Here is a 13,475-nt window from a genome sequence, read left to right on the forward strand (position 1 = left end):
GTTGCGCCCATGAAAAAATCCCCAAATCTTCTCTGCCAATGCCAAACAGCTTATTCTGCTGTTGTTGTTATTGACTTTTGTTTGGTGTTGTTTGGTGGATTGGATGATTGAAGTCTTATCAGTAACAAGGAAGAAACAACAACAGCCTGGTACCTCCTCCTCATGCTGGTCACCAGCCTGGTCACTCTGCTGTGGGACGGCATTCCACTCCTCAAGCAGGATTTGTCCCAAGTCAGCCAACGTGGTTGTCTTGGTTACTCTAGCACGAACAGCACGCCCAAGCTGATCCAACAAGTGTTCAGTTGGGTTGAGGTCAGGACTGTCGGCAGGCCATTCCATTCTCTCTACGCCCAAATTCTGGAGGTAGTCTCTGATAAACAACGCTCTGTGGGGGGCGAGCGTCGTCATCTTGGGAGGATGGAGTCCGGTCCCGGACTGTGGAGAAATGGGATTGCCGCTGGTTGCAGAATCTCATCTCGATATCTCTCTGCATTGAGATTGCCTCCTATGAAGACGAGCCTCGTTTTTCCGGCGGATGGAGATGCCGTCCCACACCGTCCCACTGCCTCCACCGAAAGGTGTTACTCTATCGGCGCAGCAATCAGCACGGCGTCCTCCCCGTCTTCTCCACACTTTGACCCCACGATCCGACTTCCGTAGGCAGAATCTGGACTCATCGCTGAACATATAACATTATATTTCTGACATTTATGACCTCACGTTATACCAAAACAGCAGGGTCACTGGGGGCAAATGTCATTTGTCTCCCCCCCCGATGTGGAAATAATGGTTCTGCCTTTGCACAGAGGAGTTTCAGCTGGTTTATTGACGTGCGGCTTTTTTTTTTTTTTTTTTTTTTTTTAACCCGAAATATGTTCGTTCCGTCGTTATAAGACGATGACTTTGGCCTCCTAATGTGTGACCAGCATCACGACAACGCTGCTCTGCTCTTCCTTGTCATGTGATTTTTTAATTTTTATTTTTGCAGTCCCAACACGATAGAAGCAGAGCTGCATGCAGACTTTATCTCCGTTTTATGCAACTTTAAAATGATTTCTGTCCGACAGTTGATCTCTCGGAGGAACAACGAGCGTGATTGGAAAGACCAAGTCAAAGCATTTTCATTTGACGCGTGCGTCGTGTCTCTGCTATGAATACTGAGGAGCTCAGGAGGTCGAATGTGGACACTGTGTGTGCGTCGGGATTTAAATAAGGACAAAAAAAAATGGTCAACGTTGAGATTCTGCGTTCTGGCGGATGAATCAGATTTCACTAAACGTTCACACAATGTTTTAAATGTAAAACCTTCATTTGCGGTGAAACCAACGCCTGTCTGTGTCTGGGACAGCAAAGAAGTGAGTCTCGTGAGGGAGAGGAGAGCGTTTAATGAAGGTAGCAGAATCTGAACCTCACCGAGGACTTCCGTGTTCACCGGGTGTACAGGGAGACATCCCACACAGGAATTTAATTTAAGAATTGAAAATGATGTCCACCTGGAGAAATCACAATCATTATGAATAATCATTATCATCTGACCGAGCAGCAGCTCTTCATCCGATCCACCTCAGATCAGCCAGACGTTCATTCATTCCTCTGAGACGGACGTCTTCTTCTGGGACAGCACCAGGTCCTTCACCTGCGGCGTCAGCGACATCAGCTGAGTGCGGACGCTCTTCGTCTCCTCGTCCTGCTCCGCCTCCGCCTCCACCTCCACCTCCTGCTGCTTCCTGCTCTGACTCTGACTCACCAGCTGCTTCACCACCAGAGACTGGAAGGAGGACAGCAGCTGCTGCTGGTCCTGCAGAGACACACAGAGGGAAAGACAAATAAATACAGAGACAGAGACACACACGCGCGCGCACACACACAGCCAGCCAGCCAGCCAGCTGTTGAACTGTCACATGAAGACCTGCAGCTGCTTCTTCTGAAAACAATCCTCACATTTTTCTACACCGAAGCTCAAGACTGTAAATTTATATAATTTCTTCTCTTAAAAAATCCAAAAGAACCAAATGGACTGTTGTTGAAAAAAGCTGTTTTGTGAAAACCTTTTTACAATGCAAGTTTAATATTGTTCCAATAGAAATTAATTTAAACAACAATCATCAAACTGGTGTTATTCGAATGCACCAAATGCTTAAAGCATTTCTCAAGTGCTTTAGAGAATATTTCAAAATATGGAGATACATATTGTGTATATATTATATGCTGCTTGTGACTCTGAGCCGCAGCAGGAAGAATCGCCTGATGGATGCAGTGACCCGCTCGTCACAGAGAGGCAAACACGTTCACCACAGAACCAGATACTGAAGCCCAGCTGGACTCAGGAGGTCTGCCGACAGGGTCGGTGTTATTCAATGAGCTCCATTCAGAGGAGTCTCCGCCCCCTCGCTCTGATTGGCCGAGACGTGAGAAAGGAGCAGAGGACTCTGGGCTTCTCCTTCCAGCTGCAATGTAACTATTTGTGAGCAAACACCGAACGTTTTCTGTCCTCCAGCGTTCAGATCACTAAACCCGGACTGGTTCTGGAGCTCGGAGGGAGACGTACCGCGGGGATCCGTCCGGTGAGCGTGCCGATGATCTGCGGCACGCAGCGGCCCGGAGCGTGCAGCATGCAGTGGGCGCTGGCCTGGAACAGCAGCACGCTGGTCAGGTGGAGGACCAGCGCCGGGTCCTCGGTGTCCTTCAGCTGCTCGCAGAGGGCCTGGCGGTGCAGGAACAGAGCCTGTCTGGAGGACACACTCACAACGTCAGGGACGGGACATCGCCTCGGGACTGACACGCGATGTGAAGTATAAATACATGTTAAAAACATGCAGAACCTCACTACCTCTCCTTCTTCTTGTCTCCTTTCTTCAGCATGAACCCGCACACCTCGGCACACGTCTCTATGTTGGTGAGAAAGTCTTCAATGGTCTGTAAGAAACACAGAGACCCGGTTTCATGTCTGTATTTACATTTCATCCTGAAGCCTTTCCGCTGGACCCGGCCGAGCGGCTGCCTGGAGCCACCGAGATCAAAACGGATCATTTAGCTTCAATGTCAGCCTCGCTGATCCTTTAAATGAGGCTTTACTCTCCGATTCAGAATTTTTTTTCCCTCAAGTTAAAGTTGTTTATATTTTTGCTTCAAGTCTTTAATACAGAAAACATCAATTTGCAAATTCCGCACAAAGATAAAAAGGCCTTTTCAATAGGTCTGCCTCGCTCTGCAGTCACTGTAGATCTTTATTTCTCTTTTATCATCATGTCTCTGCACCGTGGTTTCATTGCGCTCATCCTCCAGTCCTGATCTTAGATAAAGTCTGACTCTAGGGGAAGAAAGGAGGAAAGAAAGCTTTCATGTTTTCTGTCGCGGACATCAAAAGCAAATCAAATTCTAGAACTTTGCAGAATTTAAAGCCGTCGTGAGCGAGAGCTGGTTTGTGACGCGTCTGTGGAGACTTCTTTAAGGCCTTCCTGAGATATCACGTTCATAGTGGGAAACCGATGTGAGCTCACGGCGACCTTTGAGCACCAAAATCTTATCGGTACATCCTCCAGTTAAATTGTGAGAAACTTGAAAAAAAAAAAAAAAAAATCCCTCCAGATGTTGCTGAAATATCGTGTTCACCAGCATAGGCCAATGTGATGAGACGCTGACCTTTGACCACCAAAACGTCATCAGTTAATCGTTGCTATCAGGTGAATCTTTCTGCCAAGTTTTAAGTAATTCCTTCGAAGCGTCATTGAGATATCGAGATTACAAGAACAGGACAGAAAACCTGAAACAATAAAGCCTCCAGTTATGAATATCTATGGTTCATGAAGAATAACTGGGTTCTGTATATGTAACGTAAAAGGCTTGGGGTCAATGTGATCAATTCATCTCCAAATTTCATTATAGGGATTTTTAATAAGCACTTTTCAGATGGACATTTAATAAAACAGAGAAAGTTGTACTTACTTTTCCATTCAGACAGTTGTGCAGCTTCATCAGAGGTCCTTTGGTCTCCTCAGACAGTTTGCTCAAAATCTTCACTCTGACCTGCAGAGACACATCAGAGACGTTCAGGATGAACCAACCAGATCATCTCAAACATCAGAGACGGTCAGGATGAACCAACCAGATCATCTCAAACATCAGAGACGGTCAGGATGAACCAACCAGATCATCTCAAACATCAGAGACGGTCAGGATGAACCAACCAGATCATCTCAAACATCAGAGACGGTCAGGATGAACCAACCAGATCATCTCAAACATCAGAGACGGTCAGGATGAACCAACCAGATCATCTCAAACATCAGAGACGTTCAACATGAACAAACCAGATCATCTCAAACATCCCAGGATGAACCAACCAGATCATCTCAAACATCAGAGACGTTCAGGATGAACCAACCAGATCATCTCAAACATCAGAGACGGTCAGGATGAACCAACCAGATCATCTCAAACATCAGAGACGTTCAACATGAACAAACCAGATCATCTCAAACATCAGAGACGGTCAGGATGAACCAACCAGATCATCTCAAACATCAGAGACGTTCAGGATGAACCAACCAGATCTTCCCAAACACAAAGTGGATGCTGCTTCACTGCAGCCTGTTCTGGCTGATCTCAGCTCTTCGTCCATCACTGGGAGGAGACGCAGCGACAGACCTCGGTAGTGATGGTGCTGGGATCCTCCGCTGACATCATCAGGTCGGCAGCCAGGAAGTTCACCAGGATGTTGGTGACGTCGGAGCACACGGTCTTCAGGACGTGTTTGGAGATGTGGACCTGCGTCTCATCTGCACACACACACAAACAAACAAACAAACAACATGTGTTCAGGCTGTGAAGCTGAGTGTGTACGTCTCCCAGCAGGCCTCAGGAGGATCTCTGAGTGCCCTTTAGGGGGACTCTGCTCTGAATACAGCCCTGGTGTCACTTCAGCAGAGGAACAGACAGCAGAACTGACCAGAGAAGAACTTGGCGCCTTTCTCAAACAGTCGGATGTTATTGTACAAGTTGGTGATCTCCTCCTGCAGGTCCTTCATGCTCTTCTTCTTGTTGGCCCCTGAGGGGGAGCTGCTGGAGGACATGAACACCGTCCTCAGCACCTCCTGGTAGGTTTTAGTCAGCGGCCTGCAGAGACAGGAACAGTGAGAGGACGGACGGATGGCTGTGAGCAGAGGACACGTAACCTCGGTAACCTGCGTTACCTCACTAAGTGCTCCGCCAGCTCAGAGAGGATTTCTTCGGGGCAGTCGCTCACTCTCTGCTCCAGAACCGCTTCGATCTCCTCCTGAGCCATGAAGGGAGCCTCGGTCTGTCTGCTGCGATCTGGGCCAACGTAAAACAGCAGTTAATTACTCTCAGAGGGATTCTAGTTACCTTCGTCTTCATGAAAACAGGTTGAAACAACCCAGAGGAGAGATTGGAGCCAAGCTCGTGTTCCAGTAAAAAGCCTCAGTGAGCAGGTTTAATGTGGATAAAGAGACGTCGTGTTCCTGAGAAGACGAAACGGCCCTCGGCGTTACTTTGCTGTGAAGGTCCGGTGTCTTCATCGCTGTCCTCGTCTTTCCTCCCTTTCTTCTTGGTTTTACGGATCCGGATCTCTCTGGCGTTGCCTCCTCCGCCTGCTTTCACACTGCCGCTGCCCTCTGGGAGGCAAACAGAGGACAGATTGTCGTTTATTCCTCCAATACCTGATCAGTTTAAAGGCGTGATCAAACTTTAAAGTTTCAAAACATGAACAAATACATCACGAGGAGGTCATAAACCACCTATTCTTTCATCTTAGGCCTCTAAGTCCTGAAGAAGAGAGTCGATTCAAAATGCACATTGTGGTCTTATTTTCCACATTCAGTAAACTATTGGTAAATTAAAATGCATTTACATCAATTCTCTGATACGCATCAGCACGGTGGAGATGAGTGTAACTGCAGGTTCAAGAACAGGTCAGAGGGATGTTGATAGAGATGCTCAAGGCTCCTGGCAAAAGGGAAATTCCCTAAAAAAATAATTCATTGAATAAAATAAGAGTATGAGTATAGAGTAGACCCTATAAGTTTTAAAAAGGGTTATGGAAACATCAGGCATGAAGACAGGTCGGTAAAAAGGAGAGTTTTGTCTTCTCTGAACTGCACTCTGCATCAAATATAACTTCTAGAAATCCAATCAACTATAAATGTAGACTTTGGCTGAGAGAGAATAGATCCCGTTAAAAGTGTCCCGCGTCCTACAAGTGAACAAGACGATTTCTTCACTCTGCTCTTTGACCTGCGCAGCAACACGAGGCAGATATTCAATGAACCGCCGAGTGTCCACTGGCTGTAGGCTGTGTGTGTGTGTGTGTGTGTGTGTGTGTGTGTGAGTGAACTGTAGGGAGGGTTTAACAGACCCGTAGCCTTCTTCCTGCGCTCTGCTTCTCTCTTCTCCTTCTTGGAAGTGGCTGAGCTCTCAGCCATGATGGACGCCTGCTTCAGATCGTCTTCGGTGATCAGAAACACCGGATTGTTCTTCACTTCCTGAAAACCACAATGCAGGAAAAAACAACAACAACACTGTTCAGTAGCTTCCCCGCTGCGAAGAGAGTTGTTTCATGTGGAGATGTGCGAGGAAGGCAGCGGCACCTTCTGAGCTTTCTGCTGCATGGCCTCATCGAACAGAGAGAGGCAGCTGCTGATGAACTTCTCGCTGACCACGACGGTTCCTCCCAAAACTCTGGCGGAGGTCTGGACGTTGGTGTTCCTCATGGCCTGGCTGATCAGCATGCCCACGTCCTCCGTGGACAGGCAGCAGGGCAGGATCGGCTAAACCACGCACGGAAACACAGTTCATGATCAACTCTTCATAAGTAACCACTTTATGATTAAGACAGTTGTCATGGTGATGACCTGGAGGTCGGTCCACGTGGCCGAGTTGACAGCTTCCTCCACGGACGCCTCCACCTGGTCCACCAGAGTCTTCCCCACGCAGGCCGCTCGGAGGAACAGCAGCTTGTTGGACCTGAAGCGCTTCTTGATGTAGCCGGTGGGGTCGGGGATGCCCAGTCTGACCAACGCGTCGAACTCTGCAGGAGGACGACTCATCGGCTCGTCAACAACTCCACAAACAACCACAGAACATCAGAAGCAGCTTCAGAGTAGCCGTTCAGCTGGTCTGGCATCAGCTGCAGTAAAGCGGGCCCGAGCACACCAGTCACTGTCATTAAAAAGCTCCTCCACCATCGGTGACTCGGCAGGATTCAATGAGCTCCATTTAGTGAAATCTGTCTTTGTTCATGATCTCAAACTTTGAGGGAAAAAAACAAGTAAACATTTTGCTGCCGTGTCACTTTTATTTGATACCTCTAACTACGACAGGTGGAGCTTGCAGCACTTTTTAGGCTGAATTTGAATTGGTTTTTTTTTGAATATTTGCATGTTTTTACGTGACATACCCAAACTGTACATCATTAATTCATGAATAGGGTTTTGTTGGACTCAAATTATGTCCAACTTTGTACAAGTGTATCATTTTCACCAACATTTGGGCTCAGGAACATCTGTTTATTCTCCAGCAGTAATCTGCCAACAGAGGAGCTCTACTTGGTCCATGAAAACCTCTTCAGTCTGGCTTTTAATTAAAATGGCTTTGAAAGATTGGCTTTGACATATTTTCATGTCATTATATTTACTTTTTTATTATTTCATACCTTCTGTCGTCCTTTTAACTACTTTTACATACTTTTATTGCCTTTACCTATCTAAACTTTTATCCTAGCTCCTATTTAACTCCAACTTGTTATTATTATTTACTTTTTATTATTACAGCATTCATCTTTTTACTATATTTAATTGTCCTAATTGTTATTCTTGTTTTTTAAAAAAAAACTTTTCTAGTTCTTATTTCATTCTATTTTACCATCTTTATTGTTATCTTAGCTTTTAATCTATCTTTTACATTTCTATTATCTCTATTGTCTCAGTGCTTTTTAACGTGTCTTTTTTTCTTCTTCTTTTCATTTGTTTTTTATTTTGTCTCCAAGTTGTTCTTAAATGTATTTGTTGGTTTCTAGTCTACAACTGTCTGTCTTATTATTGGTCTGTCAATCATCTGTTAAGCACTTTGAACCACACCAAAATTATTAAAGCTTCAAGCTTCAAACATGGAAGAGCGTTTTCCTCCAGGTAACATTAAATAAAAGCACGTTGGAACCGGTGAATGTAGAAGTTTGAAGCTGTAAACTGAGCATGAGCTGCTGATTACGTCATGTTTGGATGTGCAGGTGAGTCCGTTTGTTCTTTCAATAGGATTATTTAAGGAGGAATCTCAAAGTCCATCTGCAGAACATTTGCAGGGGAATCACAGAACTGAAAGCTTTTTAAGCTACGAGGGGTTTGAATTTCTATGAACTCCTACAGTCTCATTTCTGCCTCGCCCTGCTCATCTTTTTACCGAGTGATGTAAGCGGTGTCGCGGTTAAATGTCCATGTGATAAATGTGGTGTTGAGACATTCGGGGTGAAGACTCAGAGCTGAAAATAGACCCCAAACCAACCTAAATATCCGTTCTGCTGGAGGAAGGAGTCGACCCAGGCGTTCTGAGTTCTGGAGTAGATGTCGGGGATGAACACCGCTTTGTCCTGCCGGCCTCCGACCACACTTCCTCTCAGACGCCCGGAGTTCACCAGCTCCTCCAGGACAGCTGAACACAACAACACACGTTACATTACGACCCAGTGTGTTGTATGTTGAGTGACGACGGTGAAACAACAGAACCGTCTCTCCTTACAGTACAGAAGATGTTCCTGAAATCCAAACGTTCCGATCATACTGCTGACGGGAGTCGGCCTGCAGAGTGAAGCAACACAACGCTGTTAGAATAAAGTACCAAACAATACAACCACAGGTCCCGTGTTAGATTCAGAGGGTCTATGGGTGGAAGTGGAATATAAAATCCGTAACTCTGTTTTCATTAGTCTATAATTTCTATCGACCTCCATGTTGCACTGCGGTGTGTCTACAGGGGTCCAGAAGGGACAAACTAAACACGGGCTCCGCAGACTTTCACGGACACCATAGTCTTTGACATTTGGAAGAGGAGGGTCAGTTTTAAGCTACGTTCAGTTGGCTGCAACCTGCAACCTGCAACCTTCCCCCTCACATGAAACTAAGGACCAATCCCACCCGAGCCCTCTGTGCAGGATGTGGTGTCCAGTTTCTTTTAGGAATCGAGGGGGTAGCCGTCATCTCTCCCTCCAACTGGTCCTCCAAAAGGACTGCAAGAACAATGCTTTGCAAACTGAAGCAACGTAACATGAAAAGTGGTCCATGTAATAAACATATAGATTTGTTTTCAAGACTATTTGTGTATCTTGAAAGTGCAGATTTGGGATAATGAAGCTATTTCTGGTTCAAATAGATTGAATGTTTGAGCTTTTATAGCAGATCAAAGTGAAGTCTACTTTAATGTCAATCCACCACGTTTACAAGACATACGGAGAGATTGAAATATAGTTTCTCACAGTCACGCAGTCTGCAAAAATAAAAGATAAAACAAGAAGAGAATAAATATATAACAATAAAAAAGACAACAACCACAGTGATGCTTAACTGCAGTTAATATATATATATATATATATATATATAAACGTATAAGTACAACGTAGAGCAAATACGGGTCCACAGTGCAAAAGGTCAGAGGTCAGAGTTTTTGTGTGAATGGGGAGAGTTGAGCATCGGTCTGGAGGAGCTGCATGGAGGCTCTCAAGTTCTCCAATATAACCTGCTGTCATCATCTATATTTGCATAAATTCGTATTCTTCGGAGAATTGAGGCGACTGTTGATGCTACGAGTGGTGTCCCATTTCCTTCGTGTAGGATTTGAAGCCGTTCACCTGCTCGCTGCGTTCTGAGGAGAGAGATGCAAAGACTGCAGACTCCAGCGGACCTGAGGAGCCCCGTGATGACCGACAGCAGCGGCGGCAGGTGATGAAAGTGTTGTAAGTGGCGAGTTGGAGCCCGCAGAGATCCGACTTGGCTGCAGCTGGTCCTCCAACCGCCGGACGAACTCACCGCTGCTCACCAGGAACCTTGCTGTCGTCGTCGTCTGGTCAGACGTCGAAGCAGCTCTTTACACATTCCTCCCTCAATTAAACGTGTTCCCCGTTTCATGTGTTTCAAGACCTCGGTTTTAACGAGAGAACCGGACGTTCACCTGGTGACGGCGCTGAAGAGTCCTCGTATCCTCGCTTTGTGTCGGGCAACAAAGGCGGGAGTGAAGATGACCCCTCTGTTGTACTGGTCCATCTCTCCCTGGATCAGCTTCCCGAGACGCTTGGACAACTCCTGCGAGACGTGAGAAAACACACGCAGGTCAAGCGGTGGACGGAGGGAAGCAGCATGAAGAGGCTGAAGAGGAATCCGTCACGTCGACACGCGAGCTTACTGCACAAATATGGTTTCATGATACTTCATACAAATGGTTAAAAAAAACAAAAAAACGCTCACCAACAGAAGACAGTTTGTTTGCATAAAGGGTTGCTATGGCAACACAGGTAGACGACCCATGTGGAGTTCCACAGGGGTCTATTCTTGGACCATGTCTATATTAGTGATCTGTTTGCCGATGACACAACCCTGGTTCTCTCATTCAAATGTCACTTCACTGATAAAGGATGCTAATGTTGGTTTAACTTCCTACGCTCTGGATTAAATAAACTATCTTTGAATATTAAACAAATCTAATTTTTGTCATCTTCAGCGGTAAAAAAAAAAGCAGCATTTTCTAAGGATTCATCTAAAATGATGAAAGAGTCTGGAGACCCGTCAAGTCTCAGATCTTCAGTCTCACCTGCAGAGGTTCGATAGATTTGGGTACCAAATTATGGGATGGCCTCTCCCATCTGACAAAAAGCTACTCCTCTATTAAATGCTAGAAAAGGTGCTTAAAAAAAACAACATTTAACTTGTTTCATAACTGCAACATACACATATATAACCTCTCATCCATCACCATATGCAGATCTTTTTGCTTCGTGACTTCTTTTTTTTTGCTGTGATTGTTGTGATTTATATTCTGTGGTTATTTGTTTCCATTATTTTTATGAAGCGATATTATTTCTGCATGTAAACTTTGTATTTTCTATAACTGTAAACGTTTAACAATTATCTTGGTGGAGGCTTCAAATGAGCCCGCTGTTTTTTTTTTTTTTTTTAATGCCTCTTCCTGCTCTGCACTGAATTTCTGTTTTAATTAAATCCAAATAAATCAAATCAGCAGGTGCAGACCGACTCACCTCCATTAAGAAATCTCCTGGGAGGTCGTAGCTTTTGCAGAGTTCAGCGACGCTGATCAGCCCGGCCTCCTGCAGCTTGTCGTTCACCTCCTCAGCCAGACGGTTCAGGTACGAGCTGCAGATAGGAGATGTTTCACTTCTCTTTGTTTCAGATCAGCGTTTCCAGCTCAGTTCGGGTGGAACCAGTTAGCGATTCCTTCAGAATGAACCCGTTCACGCCTCGATTCTTTAATACAGTCGTTTAGATTGGAACAATATAAACAAAAGAAACAGGAATTCACTGCAATAATCATTTGAAAGTAAAATGAAGAGTGAAATGACTGTTTGTACATATAAGACTGAAACTAGTGCTTCTGTACCAGAACTCCTCACTTTATTATTGTCATTTCTTTTTATGCCACTACTGCAATTCATGTCATCAGGCAAGTTTTATTCTGAAACTACTAAAATATTCAAAGTTAAATCCTGAACCAAAGCCCGACATTTACTTATTCATTCATTGACTTGCTGTTATAGATGTATACTTATACCTGCGTATGTTGGGGCTGAGAGGGTTCATTATGTTTGAATGCATATCTGTACTTTAATGTATATGCCAATCAAATGTAAAAACGATGCATTTTTGATGGCTGTCCATCACAATGGAAGCCGGGTCTGATCTGGTCTTCCGATTAAATGTAGTCTTTCATTTTGTGAAGTTGAATCTGTATTTTTTTCCCCCCTCTGCAGACGAGTGCGAGTTCTTCGAACGTAAAAGCACACGACACACCTCGGGGGTCCAGTTCTCCTGGAGAACAGTGTGAGAGTGCATCCGAACAAACACGCAGCGAAAGGTCTTTTTGCAGAACGGTTCAAAATGTGCCGGGTTAAAATCTTCGTGTCCGATTCTTAGGATCCGCCTGGCTTTGTTTAATGAACCGAAGTTTCCTTGAGCTGCAGCAGCAGCGGTGTGATGAAGTGTGAATACTCACTCATCGATCAGCTGACCCAGAACCAGCTGAACCCCTTTATCAGATTTCGCAATGTCGATGGCTCTGCTTTCAACGTGGACCCAGTCCACATTGATGATCTGAAAGGATGAAGGTCAAGTGAGGAAGATGATTATACTGACGGGACATGACGCACACCAGCTGCTCACACACATGCCGAACACACACACCTGCTGCAGGTCCACGATGTTGATCCGCCCTGTGAAACCGAGTGAAATTCGCGGTCAGCACCTCCACTTCTCAGACAGACAAATAACGTGACCAAGTGAAAGCGGGAAATCTTTTTTTTTCAACACGTGACACTGACCTCCGTGAACGTAGAGCTCGTCCCGGATCTCCCTGCTGATCTGGGCCGGGGTGATGTACTCCTTCCCGTCCAGCGTGTGCACCACATCCAGCTGCTTGTCTTGGACCAGTTTTGCAATAATTTCGATGCAGTTCCTCTCCGACAGCCTGTGGGGGGGAAAGTTTCAGGAAAGAGCAGTCAGTGACACGACCAGCTGCAGATGCTGACCGTCTTCTTGTTGTTGCTGACGACATCCGTTTGCAGAACAACAAACGATGCACAGCCGGCTGCGTTACTTTTACGTCAAACTTTAATCGTAGCTAACATTAGCTCCGCTGCTAACGCCGGTTACCTTTGAACCGACTCCGCGAACTGAGCTCTCTGGAAGTCGGCGGCCAGCCGGCGGATCTCCTCCCAGTCTGCCGCCATTATTACAAGTCTATGTGTTAATAAATGCAGCGAAGCACGCGCTTCAAGAGGAGTCAGCTAACTGTTAGCCGGCTGACGTGACAGCAGCTCCGCTCCGCTCCGCCACACGTCAACACACTGTGACGTAGGACGGTGCGCCAGAGGGTCCAAAGCTACTATTCCGACCCTTCGCTGACCCTGACGTCACGATATGAGACGCGTTCCGGTGTATGACGTAACAGCAGAGAGGATTCTGAAGTGAGACGTTCTCTGCTGAGACGTCACACCATTAAAACATATATATATATATATACAGTATATATAAATATAAACTAAGATCAGAAATATACAACAGGTAAAAAAAAAAGACAACGGCGTCAGACCACAGTGTCATGGTCCATTAACAGAGGACTACTGCAACAGCCATACACAAAAAAATAAGGTATAATTAAGAAAAATAGAAAATAAATATTAGGTCAGGAACACAAATATTAATTTGTTGTTTTAATATATATATATATAAAAATCCAACATTATC

The 13,475-nt window shown here is 45.4% G+C and overlaps 1 protein-coding gene across 1 annotated transcript; it reads right to left on the reverse strand.

Moving 5' to 3' along the window:
• Positions 1-1,365: 1,365 nt before the first annotated feature.
• Positions 1,366-13,075, reverse strand: ufl1 (UFM1-specific ligase 1). The gene is made up of 19 exons (XM_069705821.1): positions 12,882-13,075; positions 12,551-12,696; positions 12,414-12,442; positions 12,226-12,323; positions 11,255-11,369; positions 10,174-10,304; positions 8,749-8,807; positions 8,515-8,661; positions 6,870-7,045; positions 6,606-6,785; positions 6,374-6,500; positions 5,511-5,633; positions 5,193-5,313; positions 4,949-5,115; positions 4,648-4,778; positions 3,946-4,026; positions 2,831-2,916; positions 2,549-2,729; positions 1,366-1,798 (listed from the first exon to the last, which is right to left on the reverse strand). Exons 1-19 carry the CDS (start codon positions 12,956-12,958, stop codon positions 1,586-1,588), a joined length of 2,388 nt encoding a protein of 795 aa, XP_069561922.1. The 5' UTR covers positions 12,959-13,075; the 3' UTR covers positions 1,366-1,585.
• Positions 13,076-13,475: the final 400 nt, after the last annotated feature.

Source organism: Brachyistius frenatus, unplaced genomic scaffold (genome assembly GCF_029030835.1).
Source record: "Brachyistius frenatus isolate BFR_SWC_R1_liver_20210118 unplaced genomic scaffold, ASM2903083v1 Contig_59, whole genome shotgun sequence".
Taxonomy (NCBI): Eukaryota; Metazoa; Chordata; class Actinopteri; family Embiotocidae; genus Brachyistius; species Brachyistius frenatus.